Raw genomic sequence first — 19,370 nt, forward strand, 5'->3', positions numbered from 1 at the left:
GCCCCACGGGGGACACCTGATCACCTTGTAACCTCCCCAGCACTTAGAACAGTGCGTTGCACATAGTAAGGGCTTAATAAATGCCATTATTATTGTAGGTATTTTTTCATTAAAAACAATATTCAAGTTCCCAGCCTGCAGAGGCTCCTGTCCATCACTAGGAAGATCCCTGCTGGGATTAAGAAGCCCCCTTCTCCCAAACATTCTCAACCGTCAAAGCTTTGGTCCCCTTGCTTTCCCCGGGACCTGCCGGATAGAGCGCGTTTGTGGAAATCAAGAGACCTGGGTTCGAGTTCCGGGTCTGCGAATGGGGCCACGCGTGTTACCAACCTGAGAACCACATAAAGCATTGCTTGTGGGTGACCTGCCCTGAGGGAATCCTGCAAAGTAACCGGTTAACATGGAACCGAAAACTTCCCCGTTGATTATGGTGGTGTGGCACCACTTAAGTTCTAGGCCATTTTGGCTGTGAACGGGTTGTGCGTGTAAAAATCCTTCAGGTTCTCCCCAGCCATTTTGTCCATTGTTTTCAGCAGAAAACAATGACTAATCCATTGTCTTCAGCGAAAAACTCCTTCAGTGCTAGTAGCAGGGCCGTACCCTTGTCCTTTGGCTCGAATCCATTTATAACACTTTTTTGAGGGAGGGTAACGCTTCAGGGCGCGCTGCTTCCTGTTAGTGCGGCTGTGGTTAAATAAACCACTCCTCGACCTGAAGTTTTATTATTGTGCATATCATATAGAGCCAAAGTAAATAGGATTCAGTGCCTCACCCCGAAATTTGAAAGGGACCAAAGAGCCTTCAAAAAGTTCTCCAAAGGTTTGATATCAAAATTCATGAAATGTTTTATACCCATGCTGAAACTACAAGATACAACAGAACAGTAACATTGTCGTAATTGAGCACCACGTGGATTGCATAAACCCCTGTTTCGGCTTCCTTTTTCCTTTTCTCTGTGTAGCTTTTGCCCTTTTGAAATAGAAACCTGGAGACTACTGGGATTCATTCTGCAGAGTGGCAATGTCCGTACTGATTTCGTGTGGAAATTAAAGCAAATAAACTAAGTGGTCAAAATAAGCGGAAAGTCCAGGGCCCTCTCTGGAATAAATTAAAAGGAATGTGCTGAGCCACGAGACCACAGACCACCTGTGATCTCTACTCTAATTTCCAGGGGAATGGGACTTAAAGGGAACCAAGGAACCATCTAAAAATGGTGAAAAGCAACAAAAATCTTGAAGTGTCATTTTATACCTTTCATTCATTCATTCAATCGTATTTATTGAGCACTTACTGTGTGCAGAGCACTGTACTAAGCACTTGGGAAGTACAAGTTGGCAATATATAGAGACGGTCCCTACCCAACAGCAGGCTCACAGTCTAGAAGGGCGAGACAGATAACAAAACAAAACATATTAACATAATAAAATAAATAGAATAAATATGTACAAATAAATAAATAAATAGAGTAATAAGTACATAGAAACATATATATAGGTTCACATATATACATATATACCTGTTTACCTTTCAGTAGAATTAACCCTCCCAAAAGCCCTCGTCAGTACTCAGTGGAACTTTTGAAAAAATAATGCATCTCATTGCTAAAGCTAAGAAAGATTTAAACAATAAGTTATGAATAAGGGGCAGACATATATTATTTTGCTACTAGAAAGCCACCTGCTTTGCGAAGGTGAGAAAAATAAAGAGCGTTGTTAGGATGTAAGATCCTCTTCTAAACTTTTAGTTCCTTGCGCTCAGAAGCAGTTCCTAAGCAGTAAACCTACTTAAAGAGTACTTTGCTTATCACATTTTTTCAATCAACCAGTTAGTAGCATTTATTGAGCACTTCCAATATAATAGAGTTGGATGACACAATCCCTGCCCAAAAGGAGCTTACAGTCAATACCCAAATCTAGCTGTTGGAGTGGAAAAAGAAAGCCAAAGACAATCTTCATTGCAGAGGAATGATCTAGTGCTTCTAAAAGGGAAGGCTTACTGAAATGAACCAAAAATTAACTGCTGATAAAGACACTGTTGTTTTAGACATAGCCACTGTGAATTTCTGCTCTGTAAGTTCTCATTTGCCTAGCTGGTGCTCTGTCCTACACTCTTATTTTCAGAAGAATTCATGATTTGAGTTTTTAAAAATTCTCTCAAGAGCTTAGTGCAGTGCCCCGCACAAAGTAAGCACTCAATACATTTGTTTGATTCATTTATTTTATCTGCATACTCTCCCTCTTTTCTTTGTTTGAAGGGAGATTGCTAGAGAAATTTCATATCGCAAGGAATCTACATACTTGTGTGGAGGTGGTTCATGTGGATTCTTCTCTTTGGGTTGTGAACTTTACCCTTCTTAAAGTCAAGGCCGCACAATGTGGATTTTGCCTGGGGAGACCATCTCTGCCTAACGACTCATGAATTTATGTAAAACGAGTGATGATGATGGAGATGATGTTGATAATGGAGTTTCCCATCAGGAATGATGGATTAGCTTCGGTTCTGACACTTGAAGACCGAGAACCTGTGCATTAAAAAAAATGATTATAGTGTTAAGTGCTTTGCCTAGTGCCACTCAGAACCTCCTTGACATTGACATTATTACAGAATGAAACAAACGAATAAATGGTCAGTGGTCTATCACATTGCGGAGGGCATGCACGGATTTTTTTTTTTTTTAAGTGCATGTCCTACTTATGGTCAGAGTGACCTCAATATAATGTCGATACTATGCCAAAGTGCCATCAGCCAGCAGATGGTTCCCTGGACAAAAGCTGTGATCTTTACCACCCTTGTTATCAGATATTTTTCTGGACTCCTGCTGACCCTCTTCAACTGGTGAAAACCTTGGGTGGTTTTTTGGTCAAAAAATTTCACCATTGCTGGCGTAACCCTAACAATAACTATAATAATAACAATAGTGGTAATGTTAGAGGTACTACTAGCAATAATATTCATTCATTCAATCGTATTTATTGAGCGCTTACTGTGTGCAGAGCACTGTACTAAGCGCGTGGGAAGTACAAGTTCGTTCATTCATTCATTCATTCAATCATTTATTGAGCGCTTACTTTGTGCAGAGCACTGTACTAAGCGCTTGGGAAGTACATTTTTGACCATGAACCCCACGCGGGACATGGACTGCGTCCGCCCTGATTAGCCTCTATCTACCCCAACGCTTAGTATAGTGACTGGCATAGAGAAAATGCTTAACATATACCATTTAAAAAACCCCTAAAAAACTCCAATCACTCAGTGGCATTTATCGAGGGCTTACGGTGTGCAGAGCACTGTATTAAGCGCTTGGGAGAGCTAGAGAAGCAGCCTGGCTCAGTGGAAAGAGCCCGGGCTTTGGAGTCAGATATGCCCCCTCTCCCCCTCTCCCTCTCCTCCTCCTCCTCCTCCTCCCCCTCGCCATCCCCCCCACCTTACCTCCTTCCCCTCCCCACAGCACCTGTATATATGTATATATGTTTGTACGTATTTATTACTCTATTTTATTTGTACATATTTATTCTATTCATTTTATTTTGTTAATATGTTTTGTTTTGTCATCTGTCTCCCCCTTCTAATCAATCAATCGTATTTATTGAGCGCTTACTATGTGCAGAGCACTGTACTAAGAGCTTGGGAAGTACAAATTGGCAACATATAGAGACAGTCCCTACCCAACAGTGGGCTCACAGTCTAAAAGAGTGGGCTCACAGTCTAAAAGAGTGGGCTCACAGTCTAAAAGGCTGTAAGCCCGCTGTTGGGTAGGGAACGTCTCTATATGTTGCCGACTTGTACTTCCCAAGCGCTTTGTACAGTGTTCTGCACACAGTAAGCGCTCAATAAATACGATTGAATGAATGAATATGCCAAGCGCTGGGCTAAGCGCTGGGGTAGATAAAAGGTAATCAGATTGGACACAGTCCTTGTCACACATGGGGCCCGCTAACAAAGTAAAAGGGAGAACAGGTATTTAATGCCCATTTTGCAAACGAGGAAACTGAGGCACAAGGACATTAAGTAACATCCCCAAGGTTTCCCAGCAGGTAAAGGGCAAAGCCAGAATTAGAACTCAGTTCCTCCGACTCCCAATCCTGTGTTACTTCCAATAGGCCACAATTCTTCCCAGTAGATATCTATCTATCTTATAGATCTGGGACTAGAATCCTGGTTTCCTGATTCCCTCTCTCCCCTGAAACTACGGCAGGGCTAAGACAAAAGGGCCCCCTCGTCCCCCTCTCCATCCCCCCCATCTTACCTCCTTCCCTTCCCCACAGCACCTGTATATATGTATATATGTTTGTACATATTTTTTACTCTATTTATTTATTTATTTGTACATATCTACTCTATTTTATTTTGTTAGTATGTTTGGTTTTGTTCTCTGTCTCCCCCTTTTAGACTGTGAGCCCACTGTTGGGTAGGGACTGTCTCTATATGTTGCCAATTTGTACTTCCCAAGCGCTTAGTACAGTGCTCTGCACATAGTAAGCGCTCAATAAATACGATTGATGATGATGATGATGATGAAAAGGGCCTTCATCTAGTGTGTACTCCCATTGAGAAATATTTGGCCTTTAGGTTTTTATTCCTCTGTGAGGAAATTCCAGAAGCCACAAACTTAATTTTGTAGTTGAGTATATACAGGCAGTGGTTATTGGTTGAGGGTGAGTTAATTTAGGAGGAGAAAATGTCAAAGTTAGAATTCTGACATATAGGTATCAGTCTGTTGGAGTCGAGGATAGTTGTTTTAGGTCATTGGGAAGACCTAAAACCTGTTCCTGTGGCTTGCTTTTTGGATTCTACAGTAGCCCCTAGGCCATGATTATCTGTATTTTGCAGGTCACAGAATTCCTTTCGGAATCATCTTTGGCGGTACAGATATCAATGAAGATATTTACCATGGAGAAAAAAATCAGGTGATGGGGTCTGTTCTCGAAGAAGCCAGGTAATTATCTAGACGTGATTCTCTAACAAATGTGTGATAATCAATAAATGTGATAGTTAATAACTGCTTCACTTTTCACAGTTTTGAGTATGCTGAAACAGGAGTGGGGTATTTATGTGGGTCACATTTATAAATAAGCCCAGCAATAAAGGGAGGGGAAAAAAAAGGAAGGGTAAAATAGGGGTTAGGGAAAAGGAAGGTGGTAAGAGTTCACTTGAGACGGTGTGTTTTCTCTTTCACTCAATCAGTGATATTTATTGAGTGCTTTCTGTGCCGAGCACTGTGCTAAGCCCTTGGGAGAGAGCGATAGAACTCTCCTGCCTCTTGTCCGCTGCTTGTCTGCTGTGTGACTTTGGGCAAGCCTCTTAACTTCTCTGTGCCTCAGTTACCTCATCTGTAAAATGGGGATTAAGACTGTGAGCCCCACGTGGGGCAGCCTGATTACCTTGTATCTAACCTAGCGCTTAGAACAGTGCTGGGTACATAGTAAGCGCTTAACAAATACCATAATTATTATTACTCTTCTTAGAAGAGAGTTGGTAGAGACGTTCCCTGCCCACAGTGAGTTTATAGTCTATTTTACCTCATAAAAGCGCTTAGTACAGTGCTCTGCACACAGGAAGCGCTCAGTAAATACGATTGATGATAAAATAGGAACTCGGTGAATTAACTCCCCCTTCCTGCTGTCTGTACTCCCCCATCTCCTCATCCTTGTCGTACTCCCTCTTTCCCAGCTAGCTCCGCTATCACTGCTTGCAATTATATGGTTCAAAAATAATCTTTTCTTTCCTCCTTGAAAATTGGAGTGGGGCTGATATGTAAGTAAATCTAGTCATTGGATATAGTTTATTATTCTCTGTGGACTCGATCATTATTTTTCATTCTGCCCACTCCAGCCGCGCATATTTTTTATGTTTGTCTCTCCCGTTAGAGTGTAAGTTCTTCGTGGGCAGGGAACACGTCACTTCTGTAATAATCTGTATGTTTTCCCAAGTGCTTACTACAAAGAACTGCACTTAATTGGGCACTTAATAAATGCCGGTGCTACTGGGAATCGTGAAAAATTTGGAAAACGTCATTCACTTGGTAACAATTTAGGCCACCAGTTTAAATTTAACATTTTTGGAGGTTTCTGGACCATCACTGTTTGGATTGTGGCCTTCCAAGTGTGTGTAATTTTGAGTCACATGTAGGTACAGCCAGGTAAATTTTAGGATAATCAGTTCCCAACTTTAAGTGATGTACTAATACAGATTTTGAGTTACCACCTCAAACATGTTATCTTCAGTTTCATTCAGTGTGCATATAATGTATCATCTTATAAAAGAAAAATAATTCCGTTTTCTTAAAGCAATATTGAATGAATCCCTCCTCTAGTATTATCTCTAGCATTATTCATTGCATACTTATTAAGACAAACATTGATTATTTTTTTTTTTTTGCTATTGATTGCGAGGTAGTGGGCAGAAAAGTTGCATGAATCATAGATTACTTGTCCAGCGTGATATACCACCATATTCTATAAAAACAAAATATTGAACTGTGTCCGGTTTTATAATGAGTGTTTCGTTTTTAATCAGATTCCCTTAAATAGTGGTTGTTTTCCTGCAGAATATGTTTTCATCTCTCCAGTTTTTGGCGAACTTTGAAGCAACATTGTTTCTTCTTATTAATGTAAAGTGTTGGAAGTATAATTGCAAAAGCTGTGTGGCAGGTACCTGAAACTAATGGAAAACTTGTGCCAGGTGTAATTTCTTTAAAACTGTCCAAGTGCTATGTAATCTATATTATATATAATCTATATATAAAATACATAAAACTCAGTTGGGAGTGCAAAGATCGTGTGTGAAAAGTGTGTCAAGGAAAAATGGGCAATGTTTAGCGATGTAGGAAGATGAAATTAATACTTTAGAGATCAAAACTCACGGGAGTGCAGTAGCTTTGATTAGGAGAAACCGCTTCAATTGATCTGATGACAAACCTGGCGGAAATAGAGAGCAGGAAGGCAGGAAGAAAATAAGGTCCTTCTTGATTTTCTTAAAAATGAGTTCTTAAGTACTTCAGGATCCAATCACCGGAAGGGACCAAACTGCTCCAAACTATCCCAGGAATAGACAATTTTAAAGCTTTTTAAGGTGATTCTGCTAACCCTTTCTACTGGTTGCATCTGGGCACTGCAAAACCCGTGGCAAGTTGCCAACCTTTCACAGAATCTTCCTGCTTCCTAACGACCCTAATGATGTCGTGCACGTTCACCAGCAGCCATGAAGAGGATGTGATATTAGTGCCTTCTGACGAAATTCAGTGATAATAGTAATTGCGGTATTTGTTAAGCACTTACTATTTTCTGAGCGCCGGGGTGGATACAGACAAAGCAGGTTGGATAAAGTCCCGGTCCCACGTAGGGTTCACAGTCTCAATCCCCATTTTACAGATGAGGGAACTGACGCTTGGAGAAGTGAAGTGACTTGCTCAAGGTCACACAGCTGACAAGTGGCGGAGCGGGGATTAGAAGCCATGATCTTCTGACTCTTAGGCCTGTGCTCTATCATTCATTCAATCGTATTTATTGAGAGCTTACTGTGTGCAGAGCACTGTACTAAGCGCTATCCACTAAGCCATGCCCACGAGGGTAACCCTGAGGGGGAGCAGACAAGATATAGCACTGTTTTCTTTTCCCCCATGAGATTGCGTCTTCCTCCGTGCTTCCGGATCGGTTCAGGAATCCGTCCAACTGGCAGGTGTTGTTTGGGAATACCAGGATCTCAGTGGTATTCTCCCCATTCCACTTCAGCCTACCTGGACGTTGGTTCTACCCCAAGAGTTCTTTAAACTGGCAACAAAATTAGGGAAGGGAAACTCTGTCGATCAAATGGCTATTAATGTAGCAGCCTGGACTGGGTGGCTGGGTGGTAATGCCACAAACATTAATCTTGAGTGCACAGTCCAGTTTCCCAATATTAGCTTGGCAGCAGATATTTAATTTGACTCATGAAGATCCGGGCCCCAAATTGAATTTTCCAAAAATATCTTGCCCCGTGCCGCTAAACGGCCCCTAAATGCTTGACTCTGCAGTTTAAATCTGTGGTTCATCTTCTAGACTGTGCGCCCACTGTTGAGTAGGGACCGTCTCTATATGTTGCCAACTTGGACTTCCCAAGCGCTTAGTACAGTGCTCTGCACACGGTAAGCGCTCAATAAATACGATTGAATGAATGAATGAGTGAGTCCGTTTTCTGGAGAGATCAATCAGCGAATTAATCCCGATGAGGCTCAATTCTGTCCCAACATCCCTTTATAGACTTGAGTATCAGTCGTAAATAATAATGGTATTTGTTAAGCACTTACTACGTGCCAAGCACTGTTCTAAGCACTGGAAGCCCTCCGGGTGTTCCAGGCTGTCATAGAGCATCATTTTTACTTTCAATTAATCAAGCAATAGTAATCGTTAAGCTCCTCCTGTGTGCACAGCAATGAACTAAGCACTTGGGAGTAGTAAGAGTATTTATTAAGCACTTACTGTATTCTCCTGGGAAAGTGCAATAGAATTATTCATTCATTCATTCAATCATATTTATTGAGTGCTTACTGTGTGCAGAGCAGTGTACCAAGCGCTTGGGAAGTGCAAGTTGGCAACATATAGAGATGGTCCCTACCCAACAGTGGGCTCACAGTCTAGAAGGGGGAGATAGAGAACAAAACATATTAACAAAATAAAATAAATAGAATAAATATGTACAGATAAAATAGAGTAATAAATACGTACAAGCATATATACATATATACAGGTGCTGTGGGGAGGGGAAGGACTGTGAGCCCACCTTCTAGACTTCTAGACTGTTGGGTAGGGACCGTACTAACGCTCAATAAATACGATTGAATGAATGAACTGGTAAAACAGGTGGAGTCTTGCCCGTATATGAGTCAGATATGGATATCACATCTGAAGACTGTGACAGCATGGCTCTGTGGAAAGAGCACGCGACTGGGAGTCAGAGGTCATGGGTTCTAATCCCGGCTCTGCCGCGTGTCGGCTGTGTGGCTTTGGGCAAGTCACTTAACTTCTCTGTGCCTCAGTGACCTCATCTGTAAAATGGGGGTTAAGACTGTGAACCCCGCATGGAACAACCTGATCACCTTGTATCCCCCCCAGCGCTTAGAAAAGTGCTTCGCACATAGTAAGCGCTTAACAAATGCCATTATTATTATTATTCTCCTATTTTCTCTTACTGTTTCCTTTGTCCAGGTCATAGTTCATCAGGTCCTCCACCTGTTAATGTTGCTCTAATGTTGTTCTTAGAGAAGCAGCGTGGCTCAGTGGAAAAGAGCCCGGGCTTTGGAGTCAGAGGTCATGGGTTCAGAACCTGGCTCCGCCAATTGTCAGCTGTGTGACTTTGGGCAAGTCACTTAACTTCTCTGTGCCTCAGTTACCTCATCTGTAAATGGGGACTAAGACTGTGAGCCCCACGTGGGACAACCTGATCACCTTGTAACCTTCCCAGCGCTTAGAACAGTGCTTTGCACATAGTAAGCACTTAATAAATGCCATTATTATTATTATTAGCAGCCCTCATAAAAAATTTGCAGGGGGAAGGAATGACCACATAAAAGAAAGCCAGCCACATCTCTAACTTTACTTGAAACATCTTGGTCAACTCATTCCCTGTTCTTAATACCTCATTCTGAAGAGCCATAGGTGCACAAGTGACGGTAAATTATCTTTCCGCTAATGGTTTCCATCATTTTTGTTTATTAGGTTTGCAGTGGCTTTTACAGATGCAATGAAGGAAATGGCACTAACACAGTGGGTATGTTTTTTACCTTTACCATTATAAAAATTGAGTCACAGGTTAGAGGAAAATGGGAAATCATTCGGTGGGGGAAGTTTCTCATTTGGAGATGGAAAATTTTCCACTGATACCGTCAGTCACAGCCACTGAAATGCCTTGTGTTTCCCTTTTGTTGGTGTTTATATCTATTCTATTTATTTACATATCTATTCTATTTATTTTATTTTGTTAGTATGTTTGGTTTTGTTCTCTGTCTCCCCCTTTTAGACTGTGAGTCCACTGTTGGGTAGGGACCATCTCTATATGTTGCCAACTTGTACTTCCCAAGTGCTTAGTACAGTGCTCTGCACACAGTAAGCGCTCAATAAATACGATTGATGATGGTAGATACTCTAAAACTTGGCTCAGTTGAAAGAACCCGGGCTTTGGAGTCGGAGGTCATGGGTTCAAATGCCGGCTCTGCCGATTGTCAGCTGTGTGACTGTGGGCAAGTCACTTCACTTCTAATAAATGCCATCATTATCATTAAAACTTATGTTTTAGAAGGAAAAAATTAAAGAAAAGATTGTAGAGTAGCAAAACATCAGAGGCAAACATTTTGAACATTTTGATTGCTTTTTCTAAGTGTCCAGAGTAGTCAGAGACATAATACACTATAGATTCCTAGTTGTGCATAGACCAGCACCCTTTTCCGTAAAGTTACAGTCCATCTGATTGAGAGATGCACTTTTCCAAGTTGGAATATTTATTTAACAGTCTTAACAGGGTAGAGATTTTGGCACTTCTCTCAGTGAACTTGCTTATTGACTTTTGGATTCAATATCACCTAGGTGGCAGGTGAAATGAGTTGGTAGTGTTAACTTAATCCTCACTGGGTACATAATTTAATGAAAACAGTATTCAGGATGGGACAGATGTTAGAAGGTTTTCTAATTGTGCCCAAGGCACAATAGAATAGGTGTTGAAAAATGAACACCTAAACCCGTTTTCTCTTTGGTAGAGATTAAACATATCCATTTTCACGCTAAAAGAATCGTCGTTCAGTGTAGTAGAATTAACCCCCCGGCTGAGCTCTTGCTTTTTAAACAGGAATTCCCTCGGGAAGCAACTCTCCTTTGGCTGGATCTGCATTGGCTCCGCCAATTTGGGGCAGACTCAGTTTGGGAGCGTATGTTTCCCACTTTGGGAGAGACTCCACGGCAGCTTATTCACGTTTCACTCTTCTGCTGATTCATCATCAATCGTATTTATTGAGCGCTTACTATGTGCAGAGCACTGTACTAAGCGCTTGGGAAGTACAAGTTGGCAACATATAGAGACAGTCCCTACCCAACAGTGGGCTCACAGTCTAAAAGGGGGGAGACAGAGAACAAAACCAAACATACTAACAAAATAAAATAAATAGAATAGATATGTACAAGTAAAATAAATAAATAAATAGAGTAATAAATCTGTACAAACATATATACATATATACAGGTGCTGTGGGGAAGGGAAGGAGGTAAGATGGGGGGGATGGAGAGGGGGACGAGGGGGAGAGGAAGGAAGGGGCTCAGTCTGGGAAGGCCTCCTGGAGGAGGTGAGCTCTCAGCAGGGCCTTGAAGGGAGGAAGAGAGCTAGCTTGGCGGATGAAAAATATGGAACGCTTCACGGATTTGCGTGTCATCTTGCTGCCTGTCAGTCTGTCTTGCTTACTCCTTTTACTGCTAGGTCATATTATTTGATAGTCCCATCTTACAGCACTTTTCAGGTGTGGGTATCAAAAATTTGTGCCTGAGTAGCCGCAGTAGTAAAGGGGATTGTGGAGCACCCACTGAGTATAATGCACTGTCCGAAGGGAATGTACAACAGAAACAGGAGCCCTGTTTGCTGTCCATAAGGAGGGAGTGAGAGCCAAAAATCTTTTTCAGACACGGTAGTCAGAATAAATTTACCATACAATTAATCATACATAGAAGCTTTTCCCCTATATCGTAAACTCCCTGTGGGCAGGGCTTGTGTTTACGTACTATGTTATTCCCTCCCAGTCCTTCATTCATGCAATTGTATTTGAGTGCTTACTGTGTGCAGAGCACTGGACTAAGTCGTTCAGCTTACTGAGCTTGCATTCAGCCAATAACAATAGATTGTTTGATAATGATGATGATGATGATGATAATAATAATAATGGTATTTGTTAAGCGCTTACTTTGTGCCAAGCTCTGTTCTGAGTCCTGGGTAGATACAAAGTAATCAGGTTGTCCCATGTGGGGCTCACAGCCTTAATCTCCATTTTACAGATAAGGTAACTGAGACACGGAGAAATTAAGTGACTTGCCCAAAGTCACACAGCTGACAAGTGTTCAACCCCCTCCTCATCCCGCGCGCCTTACCTCCTTCCCCTCCCCACGGCACCTGTATATATGTTTGTACGGATTTATTACTCTATTTTATTTGTACATATTTATTCTATTTATTTTATTTTGTTAATTTGTTTTGTTGTCTGTCTCCCCCTTCTAGACTGTGAGCCCGCTGTTGGGTAGGGACCGTCTCTATATGTTGCCAGCTGGTATTTCCCAAGCGCTTAGTACAGTGCTCTGCACACAGTAAGTGCTCAATAAATATGATTGATCGAATGAATGAATGAAAGTGTTGGAGCCGGGATTAGAACCCACGACCTCTGACTCCCAAGCCTGTGCTCTTTCCACTAAGCCATGCCGATCAATCGATGTACATAAGTGTTGAGGGAGGGTATAATAATAATACTAACAATAATAATAATAATAATAATAACATATATTAAGCACTTACTATGTGCAAAGCACTGTTCTAAGCACTGGGGAGGTTACAAGGCAATCAGGTTGTCCCACGGGGGACTCACAGTCTTAATCCCCATTTTACAGCGTAGCTGTAAAGCCGAGAAGCGGTGTGGCTCAGTGGAAAGAGCCCGGGCTTTGGAGTCAGAGTTCATGGGTTCAAATCCTGGCTCTGCCAATTGTCAGCTGTGTGACTTTGGGCAAGTCACTTCACTTCTCTGTGCCTCAGTTGTCTCATCTGTAAAATGGGGATGAAGACTGTGAGCCCCCCGTGGGACAACCTGATGGCCTTGTAACCTCCCCAGTGCTTACAACAGTGCTTTGCACATAGTAAGTGCTTAATAAACGTCATCATTATTATTATTATTATTATTATTATTATTATTACAGATAAGGTAACTGAGGCACAGAGAAGTGAAATGACTTGCCCCAAGTCACCCAGCTGACAGTTGATGGAGCCAGGATTTGAACCCATGACCTCTGACTCCAAAGCCCGGGCTCTTTCCACTGAGCCACGCTGCTTCTCTTAATTATTAATCAACATGTAAGGGGTAGAGGTGACTGATCAGATTTGGGGTTGGGGAATGAATTGGGGAAGGCCGGTTGGAGGAGATTGGGATTGTCGAAGGCCTGGGAAGGTGGAGGGGGAGAGCTGTGGCTTGCCAGCAGAAAATATCGTTCTCATTTTTCACATTAAAAAAACCTCAGGGAATTTGCCTCAGTCACATAGGGAAAGAGTTCCTGGAGGAGAGGTGCCCGCTCTTAGACGTTTGCAAAAATAGTAATACGGAGAATGGATCTCTCCCCTACATCCTGTACCTATGGAACTGCTGTATCTGGGCAGCCCCCAACGGTACCTCCAGCTGCCTGTGGTAATAATAATAATAATAATAATAATAATAATGGCATTTATTAAGCGCTTACTATGTGCAAAGCACTGTTCTAAGCTCTGGGGAGGTTACAAGGTGATCAGGTTGTCCCACGGGGGGCTCACAGTCTTAGTCCCCATTTTACAGATGAGGCACAGAGAAGTGAAGTGACTTGCCCGAAGTCACACAGCTAAGTGGCAGAGCCGGGATTTGAACCCATGACCTCTGACTGTAAAGCCCAGGCTCTTTCCACTGAGCCCCGCCGCTTCCCTAGGTAGGGTGGCAACTGGCATGTGTTGGCATCAGGATTTGCCATCGTGCAACAGTCGTGCTTCACCGCGTACCCAAGCAGCGTAATTCTAATCGACATTTTGAGGGATTGGATTGGGACCAGGTGCCCGCCCGCCCGCCCGCCCAATGATTCTTTAATTGTTGTAGGGGTAAGGGCGGTAAGGATGGAGAGGGAACAGGTTCGGCAGGTTCTCCTAGCCGTGTGATCTCCAGAGGCGCATTGCTGTCAATCAATCAATCGTATTTATTGAGCGCTTACTGTGTGCAGAGCACTGTACTAAGCACTTGGGAAGTACAAGTTGGCAACATATAGAGACAGTCCCTACCCAACAGTGGGCTCACAGTCTAGAAGGGGGAAGTCCCCTGGGAAGTTGTGGTCTGGATAGTTGGAGCCAACTTTCAACTAATTCTAGGCATTTTGAAGGCAAATGCTGTCTGACTCCTCCAGCAGCAATAGGTTCGTTCGTTCATTCATTCAATCATATTTATTGAGCACTTACTGTGTGCAGAGCACTGTCCTAAGCGCTTGGGAAGTCCAAGTTGGCAACATCTAGAGACGGTCCCTATTCATTCATTCATTCAATCGTATTTATTGAGCGCTTACTGTGTGCAGAGCACTGTCCTAAGTGCCTGGGAAGTACAAGTTGGCAACATATAGAGACGGTCCCTATTGTCCCTATTCATTCATTCATTCAATCATATTTATTGAGTGCTTACTGTGTGCAGAGCACTGTCCTAAGAGCTTGGGAAGTACAAGTTGGCAACATATAGAGACGATCCCTATTCATTCATTCAGTCGTATTTATTGAGCGCTTACTGTGTGCAGATCACTGTCCTAAGCACCTGGGAAGTACAAGTTGGCAACATATGGAGACGGTCCCTATTCATTCATTCATTCATTCAATCGTATTTATTGAGCGCTTACTGTGTGCAGAGCACTGTCCTAAGCGCCTGGGAAGTCCAAGTTGGCAACATATAGAGACGGTCCCTATTCATTCATTCATTCAATCGTATTTATTGAGCGCTTACTGTGTGCAGAGCACTGTCCTAAGCGCCTGGGAAGTCCAAGTTGGCAACATATAGAGACGGTCCCTATTCATTCATTCATTCGATCGTATTTATTGAGCGCTTACTGTGTGCAGAGCACTGTCAATCAATCAATCAATCAATCGTATTTATTGAGCGCTTACTGTGTGCAGAGCACTGTCCTAAGCGCCTGGGAAGTACAAGCTGGCAACATATAGAGACGGTCCCTACCCAGCAACGGGCTCACAGTCTAGAAGGGGGAGATGGACGACAAAACGAAACAAGTGGACCGGTGTCAAGTCACCAGAATAAATAAAAATAAAGCTAGATACACATCATTAACAAAATAGAGTAGTAAATATGTACAAGTAAAATAAATAGAGTAATAAATCTGTACAAACCTATATACAGGTGCTGTGGGGAGGGGAAGGAGGTAGGGCAGGGGGATGGGGAGGAGGAGAGGAAAAAGGGGGCTCAGTCTGGGTTCTACTTCCACTCCTGGTTAGGGGGCACGGATGTGGATTTTGAATTGTGTGCCGAGGTCACTGGGTGATGTATTCATAGGTACAGTTCTAATGAAGTAGCAAATTTATTTATTTTTTTCCCTTCTTTTCAAAAGCCATATGCCAAGGGCAAGATTCACGTCCAAAATCAAGGTAAGAATTTGTGCGTATCCAAAAGTTTGTTCTTCCTGTGACTTTGCTACTTTTAAGTTATGACTCCTTTTCTTCATGCTGTTTATTGTCACGTTGGAGATCTTTCTTTAAATCCAAATTTTAAAAAAAGATCTCCATAGAAGGAACATATTTCTGCCTCAAACTCTATCACTGCTAGTGTTCGTAAGCAGAAACAAGCCCAGCCGCATATCTACTAAACTGCTTCAATTTTCATTATTTTCCTAACATCTTCAGACCGGTTCTGATGAGGCGGATGCTCAAGTCCTTAACTCATAATTTGAAAAAAGGTGTTTTCTTTTATAATTATTTTGGCTAAAAGTTCAGACAACAGAAGAGAAATAATGGTGTTCGATTTGAACGAAAGAAATGAAAGGCTTCCAGATCACAGTGATTCCAAGAGTGAAAACCCAGACAATTATAAATGGAGTTTATGCTTTAATAATGATGGTATTTAAGTGCTTACTATGTGCCAAACACTGTTCTAAGCGTTGGGGGAGAAGCAGCGTGGCTCAATGGAAAGAGCCCGGGCTTTGGAGTCAGAGGTCAGGGGTTCAAATCCCGGCTCCACCAATTGTCAGCTGTGTGACTCTGGGCAAGTCACTTAACTTCTCTGTGCCTCAGTTACCCCATCTGTAAAATGGGGATTAAGACTGTGAACCTCCCGTGGGACAACCTGATCACCCTGTAACCTCCCCAGCGCTTAGAACAGTGCTTTGCACATAGTAAGCACTTAATAAATGCCATTATTACTATTATTATTATTACAGTGTTATCGAGTTGTCCCAGGTGGGCTCACAGTCTTAATCCCCATTTTCCAGATGAAGTAGCTGAGGCACAGAGGAGTTACGTGACTTGCCCAAAGTCACACAGCCGACAAGTGGCGGAGCCGGGATTAGAACCCGTGACCTCTGACTTCCAAACCCGTGCTCTTTCCACTAAGCCACGCTGCTTCTGCTTTGTAGTTGCATCGGATGTAGCTTGATGCCATGGTAGTTGTAACTTTAATCGCCAATTGCTTATGAAGGGATCTTGAATATGTACCAAGTTTTAGGGAATTAAGATTAAAATGTGATCTTACTGATCATAATAATAATGATGGCATTTATTAAGCGCTTACTATGTGCAAAGCACCATTCTAAGCGCTGGGGAGGTTGCAGGGTAATCAGGTTGTCCCACATGGGGCTCACAGTCTTAATCCCCATTTTACAGATGAGGGAACTGAGGCCCAGAGAAGTGAAGTGACTTGCCCAAAGTCACCCAGCTGACAATTGGCGGAGCCGGGATTTGAACCCATGACCTCTGACTCCAAAGCCCTTGCTTTTTCCACGGAGCCACGCTGCTGATCATGAACTGTAATGATCAGAAGAGGTCCTGCCAATAATGGAAGTGTTCTTTAGAAACAGCATAATAATAATAATAATAAAATGATGGCATTTGTTAAGCGCTTACTATGTGCATAGCACTGTTCTAAGCACTGGGGAGGATACAAGGTGATCAGGTTATCCCACGTGGGGCTCACAGTCTTAATCCCCATTTTACAGATGAGGGAATTGAGGCACAGAGAAGTGAAGTGACTTGCCCAAAGTCACCCAGCCGACAATTGGCGGAGCTGGGATTTGAACCCATGACCTCTGACTCCAAAGCCCTTGCTTTTTCCACTGAGCCACGCTGCTGATCATGAACTGTAATGATCAGAAGAGGTCCTGCCAATAATGGAAGTGTTCTTTAGAAACAGCATGATAATAATAATAATAATGGCATTTGCTAAGCGCTTACTATGTGCAAAGCACTGTTCTAAGTGTGAGCCCACTGTTGGGTAGGGACCGTCTCTATATGTTGCCAGTTTGTACTTCCCAAGCGCTTAGTACAGTGCTCTGCACACAGTAAGCGCTCAATAAATACGATTGATGATGATGATGATGCTGGGGAGGATACAAGGTGATCAGGTTATCCCACGTGGGGCTCACAGTCTTAATCCCCATTTTACAGATGAGGCCCAGAGAAGTGAAGTGACTTGCCCAAGGTCACCCAGCTGACAGTTGGCGGAGCCGGGATTTGAACCCACAACCTCTGACTCCCAAGCCCGGGCTCTTTCCGTTGAGCCACGCTGCTTCTCTGCATGGCCTAGGGGATAGAGCGCAGGCCCGGACCTCAGGAGGGTCTGGGTTGTCATTGTGCCTCCACCACTTGTTTGCTGTGTGACCTTGGGCAAGTCACTTCATTTCTCTGGGCCTCAGTTCCCTCGTCTATAAAATGGGGTTTAAGACTGTGAGCCCAGTGTGGGAAAGGGACTTTGTCCAATGTGATTAATTTCCATCTATCCTAACGCTTAGAACAGTGCTTGATGCATAATAAACACTTAACAAATACCATCAATTAAAATATCTACGTACGGAAGTTTTGTGGGGTTGAGGGAGGGGCAAATCTGAACCAGGGTCAGGTAATAATAGACTGTGAGCCCGTTGTTGAGTAGGGACCATCTCTATATGATGATGATGATGGCATTTATTAAGCGCTTACTATGTGCAAAGCACTGTTCTAAGCGCTGGGGCGGTTACAAGGTGATCAGGTTGTCCCACGTGGGGCTCACAGTCTTCATCCCCATTTTCCAGATGGGGTAACTGAGGCCCAGAGAAGTGAAGTGACTTGCCCAAAGTCACACAGCTGACAATTGGCGGAGCCGGGGTTTGAACCCACGACCTCTGACTCCAAAGCCCGGGCTCTTCTCCACTGAGCCACGCTGCTCTATATGTTGCCAACTTGCGCTTTCCAAGCGCTTAGTACAGTGCTCTGCACACAGTAAGCGCCCAATAAATACAATTGATTGAATGAATGAATGAATAATAGTGATCATGATGGTATTTACAATAATAATGACAATTATGACATTTCTTAAGCTCTTCCAGGCACTGTACTAAGCACTGAGGTAAATGCAAAGCAAATCAAGTTGGTCACAGTCCCTGTTCCACTTTTTTTTTTACGGCATTTATTCAGCGCTTAGCATGCACAAAGCACTGTTCTAAGCGCTGGCAGTTGGGGCTCACAGGCTCAATTCCCATTTGACATTCGAGGTAACCCAGGGAATCAATCAATCAATCAATTGTATTTATTGAGCACTTACTGTGTGCAGAGCACTGTACTAAGCGCTTGGGAAGTAGAAGTTGGCAACATATAAGCGAAATGACTTGCCCAAGGTCACACGGCAGACAAGTGCCCGAGTTGGGATTAGAACCCATGACCTTCTGACTCCATGCCCGTGCTCTAACCACTATGGCATGCTGCCCCCATATTTTAAGCACTTCCTCTAATAATAATAATGATTATTCTTTTACAGTCTTTTAGACTGTGGGCCCACTGTTGGGTAGGGACTGTCTCTATATGTTGCCAATTTGTACTTCCCAAGCGCTTAGTACAGTGCTTTGCACATAGTAAGCGCTCAATAAATACGATTGATGATGATGATGGCATTTATTAGGCGCTTACTATGTGCCAAGCACTGCTCTAAGCGCTGGGGAGTTTACAAGGTGATCAGGTTGTCCCACGGGGGGCTCACAGTCTTCATCCCCATTTTCCAGATGAGGGGACTGAGGCCCAGAGGAGTGAAGTGACTCGGCCAAAGTCACACAGCTGACAAGCGGCGGAGCCGGGATTTGAACCCATGACCTCTGACTCCAAAGCCCGGGCCCTTTCCACTGAGCCACGCTGCTCTCCTATGAGCCAAGCACTGTGCTAAATGCTAAGGTTCACACAAGGTAACCAGAAGGAACACAGTCCCTAAAAGAGGACTCCGCCTCACGTGCCTTTGTTCTTCCAGTTAAATATCACAAGACAAGGGGGAGAGAAAGGGTAAAATTAACCTGAAACACTGAATTTTGAGAAGTGTCTCAAATGTCAGATGAAGCTATACAAACCTATACAAAATATACAAATATTATGATTTTATTGCATATATATATATGTATATATATTCTGTTGTAATATATAAA

General features: G+C 43.0%; 1 protein-coding gene across 1 annotated transcript in view; it reads left to right on the top strand.

Moving 5' to 3' along the window:
* Positions 1-19,370, top strand: part of GLT1D1 (glycosyltransferase 1 domain containing 1) — a 118,793-nt gene that overhangs the window by 17,162 nt on the left and 82,261 nt on the right. The window contains exons 3-5 of the mRNA XM_038763334.1: positions 4,831-4,936; positions 9,693-9,744; positions 15,327-15,363. Of these exons, the coding sequence (XP_038619262.1) occupies positions 4,831-4,936; positions 9,693-9,744; positions 15,327-15,363 (195 nt within the window). The remainder of the gene's footprint in view (positions 1-4,830; positions 4,937-9,692; positions 9,745-15,326; positions 15,364-19,370) is intronic.

Source organism: Tachyglossus aculeatus, chromosome 21, assembly GCF_015852505.1.
Source record: "Tachyglossus aculeatus isolate mTacAcu1 chromosome 21, mTacAcu1.pri, whole genome shotgun sequence".
Taxonomy (NCBI): domain Eukaryota; kingdom Metazoa; phylum Chordata; class Mammalia; order Monotremata; family Tachyglossidae; genus Tachyglossus; species Tachyglossus aculeatus.